The sequence below is a fragment of the Zingiber officinale genome, chromosome 9B, assembly GCF_018446385.1.
Source record: "Zingiber officinale cultivar Zhangliang chromosome 9B, Zo_v1.1, whole genome shotgun sequence".
Classification (NCBI taxonomy): Eukaryota; Viridiplantae; Streptophyta; class Magnoliopsida; order Zingiberales; family Zingiberaceae; genus Zingiber; species Zingiber officinale.
Window position 1 is genome coordinate 51457556 of NC_056003.1, and position 7374 is coordinate 51464929.

At 35.3% G+C, this 7374-nt stretch overlaps 1 protein-coding gene across 1 annotated transcript; it reads right to left on the minus strand.

Annotated features, from left to right (window-relative positions):
• Positions 1-384: 384 nt before the first annotated feature.
• Positions 385-2962, minus strand: LOC122025352. Its single transcript, XM_042584155.1, has 2 exons — positions 2528-2962; positions 385-1164 (listed from the first exon to the last, which is right to left on the minus strand). The coding sequence occupies exons 1-2, from the start codon at positions 2873-2875 to the stop codon at positions 979-981; spliced, it is 534 nt and encodes a 177-aa protein (XP_042440089.1). The 5' UTR covers positions 2876-2962; the 3' UTR covers positions 385-978.
• Positions 2963-7374: the final 4412 nt, after the last annotated feature.

A 7374-nucleotide genomic window follows, 5' to 3' on the forward strand; every position in this document is an offset into this window, starting at 1 on the left:
GCCTGACTTCACTCACTAGGACTTTCCATACTGCCTAGCTTCACTTACTAGGTCTCTCACCTGGTTTCACTCACCAGGATTTTTCATACTGCCTGACTTCACTCACCAGGTCTTTCACCTGGTTTCACTCATCATGATTTCCAACTGCCTAGCTTCACTCACTAGGACTTTCACCTAGCTTCACTCACTAGGGTTTTTCCTTCTGCCTGGCTTCACTCACCAGGTCTTTCACCTGCCTAACCTCCCAGTTAGGACTTTCACCTGGCTTTACTCACCAGGATTTTCCAATCAAGTATCCAGTCAACCTTGACCTACTTGACTCTCCTTCACAATCTCACCACATGAACAATTGTACCTGCAATCTCCATGTCTTGTCTCCATGTATTATCAAATATCGAAACTCAAACATCAAGACTCAAGCTTGACCCGATTCAAGCTCAATCAACCAGATCAACCTTAACCTAGGAAATATTGCATTAACAATCTATAGTTTGGTCATGAAAATCTATCATTTGATTGCCGAAATAGTTGGTGGTTTTTAAGTAAGTTCATATTATATATATATATATATATAATAGTATAATTTGTATAATAAAATTTGGAAATTTTGAGAATTTTAAAAGGGTGATCCAGTTTTTTTAAGAGCAGTGATGTCACCATAGAAATTTTGACTAATTTACAATAATATTAATAAAATTAGAATTAGGCTTCAAGACCCTCAATTATTTTTATTTTTGATAATATAGATGTTTGAGATTCGCCTAGCTAATTCTATAGATAAACGATTTTTCCCCTTAGTTAGTCTATTAAGTAAATCTAAAGTATTATTGATGCACACTCACTCAAAGACCGATCTTCAAAATTATTCTCTTGAAATTTGAACTCTTACCTTCTTATTTTCTGTTTGAGTGCCTTATTAATGCACCCCACACCCATGGGGGTGTTAATTATAAGACCATCATTGAGTTTGATCTTGGATCATGATTTGTTGGGTTGGAGCCGAGTCTTGAAGTCTTCCCACGTCAAACCCCTCTCTAAATACTCGATGTTGGATGGGTTAAACGGGCCTTTGACGACATCAATGGATTGGATCACAGCCCGCCCAGGAAGAACGCTCTTGGAGGGATCCGATGAGGTCCTTGAGCTCAAACTCGAAGAGAAACCCTACAGTAACTCATAATTTTTTTCAGACATTATTTATTTTGTAATTTGTATGAAATAATAGATTAAGAATGTAAATTACACAAACTGGGCTACATCATGCAAGTCATATTTTCATATAAAAATTTATAATTATCTCATTTTGCTCTTATAATTCAAAATATTACAAAAATACCCGCTAAAATTAAATCCATTTTCTTCATCAAAATATGTCTCCTTTTGAAATAACATCTAACTCGCGGCTTCCATATCGTAGCTAGTTGGTCTTGCCAATGACGCACCCACAAACATTGAACCCCAATATCAATCTCTATTTTTAAAATTTGCGACTACTAACCTCCACTCATCATGCTAACTAGGCAAAGCAAATTAAGTGACCAAAGGAGAGCTAAATTAGCTAAACAGGTATGAAAAGCTAAGTGCACCAAATAGAATAGATAGATTAATCGGGCTAGTTAAGGGTTTAGCATGCACCCACAAACTTCAATTTGGTGGTTGGCCTCGCCAATTGTGCACCCACAAACATTGAATCTCAACATCAAACTACAATGCTAAACTTGTGAGTACTAGCCTCGATTCATCATCATCCTAATTAGACAAGTAAATTATGTTATCAATCTATAGTCATCCACCAAGTGAGTTAGTCTGGTTGGATGAACTGATTTAGATGGACTCGAAGGGGATACTTTATTTCTATTTTTTAATCTCAGTATAAAGGCAAAATAATTTTTTTTTATAACCTAGGTATTCAAATTTTGATGGATTATTCTAAAGGCAGACGACTTTTCTTCCTAGTTCGTCTATGGATAAATTCGAAGCATAGCTTATGTACGACCTTCAAAATATTCATTGATATAGAATTTAAACTTTGATTTTTGTATTTATTCTTTTAAATACTTTATCACTACATTACACTCATGTATTTTTTTCCCTAGTAATTGATCAATTGATGCATTCAAAATTGTGGAATTCTCAAAAGACACACATCTAACTTTTAGATTTCTCAAAATACACACTTAGCTTGTTTCCGATTTTACTTCTCCTGTTAACCATTGTCATGCGAGAGTTCAAAGAATAACATCACTGTAAAACCGATTTTAAAAAATCAGCCCCGCATTAGTGTTGCATTTTAAAAATCAATGTCACTTTGATGCTGTATAGATCCTAAAATTAACATTACAGTTGTGTTATTTTTTGAATACAGTATCATATTGGTGTTGTTATTTGAAAATAATATTTGATGGAAGGAGTAAAATGAAAAATAAATACATCTTTAATAAATTTAAAAATTATGTGCCCTTTTCAAATTCAGTAACTTTAAGTATGTTTTTTGCTTATATTTCGTTGGATTAACAGAATGTTGTACCTTAAAGATAAGCACCAACTCTTCTTCATCATCGACCCCGGCCCGCACCAAAAGAGCAACGTCCCTGAACGCGGCACTGTAGGCTTCCAACATCGGAATCTCCTTGTTCTGCCCGTACGCCTCTTCTTCTTCTTCCTCTCCTTCTTCGTACCTCACTCGTCTCCTGATCGCTTTGCAGCTCCAGTACTGCCTGCGTAACTGCCTCATCATCACTAGCTTCCCACATTTGGAAGCGTACGCCATCGCCGTCGCAGTTGGCGGCGAGAGGGAAGGGGGAGGGAGGCGTATGGGAGGGTGGAGGACAGCGTGGATGGGCATGGGAGGAGGAGGCTTGTTGGTGGTATGCATTAACGAGAGAGCCGGCGGTGTGTGTGTGTGGGAGTTTGTGAGTTAGTGAGGGAGAGAGATGAGGATAAGAGTAGCAGGAAGCATGTGGTGCATGTAAGATTAAGTACCTATTCTGTTCAATTATTAGGGGTGTAAACTAAGAGTACAAACAAATTCAAACGATTACTTTGATTTTCAACTGTAGTATATTATAAAAGTTTTTTTTAATGGGATGATAAATCTAAAAATATTAGCCATTTGATGAGTTATCATGAATATTTTTTGATTTATTTTGATGATCAATAAAAAAAAATTTATGAGTGAGATTCAGAATTAATCAGATTAAAAAAGATGAATACTTGGATTAAAAAAAAAATCGAACAGTATAAAAATATTGATATTCGAGTTCAAGATTGAAAAATATATGAATATGATATTCATATTTGATTGGTAAGTTAGAAAATATAAATGATTATGATGGGAGGTTGATTTATTCTAATTTTAATTTGAACCTAATTGACTTATAGTTTGAAATGATTTATATTTAAATTTGAATTAAATAATTTGAGTATATTTGTATTAAAATTATGAAAAAAATAAATAGAATTTGATTCGCATGAATTATCAAATAAAATATTATGAATTTAAATTTGATTTGAAAAAATTATGGAATAAGTTCGAGTTTATTTAGAATTCGTTAATTTCAAATAGAAATTAAATATTTTTTAAAACAATTTGAAAAAGTTTAAGAACAAACTTGATTCATTTGTACTCCTAGTGTAAACTAGTTGAACTAAGCCGAGTTCAGTTTCTAAAAATAATAGAAGAAGGAATTGAGGCCATTGTTTCATTGACATCGTAAATGAACAATGGAGAGATTAAGGTTGCTTATTGACTCATTAAGTTAACCACTTCTCGAAAATCTCAATAATGTTTTTTAAACAAAGATAAAAACAAATAAATATAAAAAAATGAAGAAAAAGAAAACTGCTTGAATTTGTAAGATCTTAAGTCTTTAAGGTTTCGTTGAGAGCACTCAAGGACTGCAACAAGAATGGAAATGAGTATTCCGATGAAGGTCTCTTTTATCCTCTATTATAACTTTTAATTTTCTCAATTTATAGGACTGGATCGGTCAATTTTATAATTAATCCATTCGAAGAGTAGGATACTAGAATAAAAATAAAAATACAAACTTAAATAAATACAAACTTAAATAAATAGGTCAAAGTTGACCCGATATTTGACAGACAATCAATATATTTGTTAGGACTGGTGTGAGCTAAAGAGGGGATAATGTGAATAGTTTTGATCGTTTCGTCTTGATTGCAGACTAGTCGTTCGAATGCGCATCAGAATATTTGAATCAAACTTGATGCCACATGCACAACACCGTGGTTTTACTTGGCATTCACCTCGTAATGAGACTAATCTAAAGCCTAATACTAGCGATCTACCTCCACTAAACCTTCTCCTTCTAGGAAACCTTTCATAGGTGGAGAAATCTCTTATAATAGATTTCACATCAATACAAGATATAAAAGCAAATACAAGAATGTAAACAACTTTATCATAATCTCATTTTTGATCATTGTTAATTGCTTGAGAATGTCTTTTATTAGTTTGGGAATGCAACAACACTTTATCCAAAAATCTCCAAGAACTGGCCTTGAAAATTTCCTCAAAATCCCTCTTTTAAAGTCTTGAGGTTGGAGCTGATTTACACCAATTAGTTGACTAATCTTATCCATTAGTCAACTGATATGGTCTCTGCTATTCTTGTTGTTAAATGACCTCTAAACCTTCTGAAATCTATCTAATTTTGTAGATTATTTGAACATTAGTCGACTGATTCATCCGGTTAATTGGCTGATAGCAATTAATCAAATATCACAACAAATCAACCTTCTTCTGTTCAACTCTTGATTGACATCAGTTGACTAATATCAACTATCAGTCAATTGATGTCATCAGTTGAGTCGAATGGCCTAATCAACTTGTTTCTATTTAATTTTTAAAGTCATCAGTCGACTGATATCAACTATCAGTCGATTGATGTCATCAGTCAAATCAAACAATCAAATCAACTTGCATTTGTTTGTTTTTTATCTAAATCAATTGATTGATACCCATAATCAGTCAATTGACATTGAGTAAAAATATAGATTTTTGAATAAGCTATGTTTCGTACCTTAGATCACTTAGTTTTGATATTTGAATCAAAAGTTATGACCTTCGAAAGTTTGTTATGCTGGGACTTCCTTATTACCTAGTATCCGATCAACCTTGACTTACCAAGACTTCATTGTCGCCTAACATTCGGTTAACCTTGAACTGCCAAGACTTCATGCCTTATGCCAACTCCCTGTTGGACTTTTGACCACCAGGTGTTTGGTCAACCATGACCAATTGGACTTTTCTCTTGTCAACTACCTATTTGACTTCCATTATCAAGTGTCCAGTCAACCATGACCCATTTAGACTTTCCGTCTCGTACAAACTCTATGTTGGATTTTCGATTGCCAAGTGTCTGTCAACCGTGATCCACTTGGATTTTTCTCATTCGAACTACGTGTTGGACTTCTGATCATCAAGTGTCTGATCAATCGTGACTCATTTGGACTTTTTTTCTCGTGCCCACTCCATATTAGACTTTTGAAAGCCAAGTATTTTGTCAATTGTGATTCATTTGGATTTTGCATATCTTATCAAGTATTCGGTAAACCTTGATCTACTTGACTTTTCGTTTAGTGTTATGAAGCCATAAGTACTATTGATTAAACACTAGTAATAAAAATATCAATCCCACAAGAACTATTGATTAAATACTAGTTAACTTCATACAATGAATTATTTAGATGGTCGAAGGTTGGGAAAAGTCTTGAGAGCTAAGGTTGAGAAGGAGCGAGAGAGAGGGAGAGAGTTGAGAGAGCAATAGAGAGAGAGAGAGAGAGAGAGAGAGAGAGAGAGAAGGAGTTGATCTTGAGAGGGGATGAACTTAGAGAGATGGTTTCTAAGATTTCGATTTCGTTATGATATCGATTAATGTCCTTATGTATTGTTTATCTTCTTACCTTTATGCTTACACTTAGTTAGGGATTCTAATAAAGTTTTCAGTGCAACCCTGCGATGGTCTCACCGGAGTGTTCTCTCCATTGACAATCAGTGCTACTAAGTAGAAAAGGTAATTTAGAAGGTCTGATTACAGGGTTACCCTTTGTCACCGAGGGTCCCTATATCAAACGATCTAAATTACACAAATCACTTCCTAGCATGAAATTGGTGAAAACCCATTAAGCTCTAATTATCTAATCCCTTGTAGAAGATTAGCTTCTAATTCAAGGTAATACTCCAGAAAGTCCGATTAAAGGGTTACCCCCTGTCATTGGCCCCCGGTCATACAATCTAAAATACCTCCTGTACATGATAACTAATCCCTCACATAAATATATTTATACTATTCATATATTTCATTAAACACTTACAAGGTATAAGACACATAGAACATGACATAAATACTTCATTGAATAAGGAAATGACATATATATAGTTCATACATCAATTAAACATCACAATTACTTTCTACATTCTAGATCTGAAGATCTACTCTATTGCAAAGAATTTACAATCAAGAGACAATAAATTAAGCATTATATAATCCAAAATATAAGATAGAGAAGAGAGAAATGCTTATCTATGTGTCGCTGGTCTTCTTGCTTGCAATCCGTGCTCTGGAGGTGGACAGATCATGCAGATCGATAAAGATGGAAGCTCTAGGATTTCCCCCTAATGGGAAAATCCTTTCTCAAGGAGAGGGATGAAGTCCCAAACCCAAGATGAGTTAAAGAATGTCTTTCTTGATCCTTTTATACCTCCTCCAAACTGTTGGACCCCGTGGTTATTTTGATGTGATCAACCAAGTTAGGTTAGGTCCTGTTTAGTTTTGATCTCTGTGTCTAAGTGTGCAGGAGCTTAGGAGCACAGGAAGTCGAGCGGAAGACGTAGCTGGCGAGAAGGACGACATGGGAAGGGAGCCAACGAACTCGGTGCGTCCGAGGGACAAAAAGAGTTATGGAAGAGTACATCGGTGGACGAGAAGAACGTACGCGACGTTCGACGGATGAGAAGCCGGAGCAAAAGCCTGCTGGAGGAGAAGGCCAGAAATTGGGTTCGGATGAGCCCTATTTCAGTTGGCCGCAATCACCCAAGCGATCGGAGCTTCAGAAGAAGAAAAGAAGTGAAAAGAAGCTGGAGCTATTTATACGCTGCAACATTGACGACACCCTCCACATTGAGGGCGCCCTCCATGGCGTTGAGGGCACCCTCTGTAAAATACCGGAAAATAGAGAATAATAATAAGGGAATTTTCTGAAATTTTTAGAAATTTTTTGGAGCTCGTACGGACGAGTTTACGGGATAAAAATTGGGCCCAAGAAAGCCTGTTTAGGCTACCCCGTTTTAACGAGGAAATGCTTATTTTCTAAATTCTTTTTACTTTTCTATTTCTTTTTCTTTATTTT

Excerpts from the sequence above, each read along its gene's own strand:
- LOC122025352 (XM_042584155.1), bottom strand. The coding sequence starts at position 2,875 with ATGCATACCACCAACAAGCCTCCTCCTCCCATGCCCATCCACGCTGTC. Across the intron at positions 1,165-2,527 it reads AGTTGGTGCTTATCTTTAAG|GGTTTCTCTTCGAGTTTGAG; the intron begins GTACAACATTCT and ends GAGTTACTGTAG.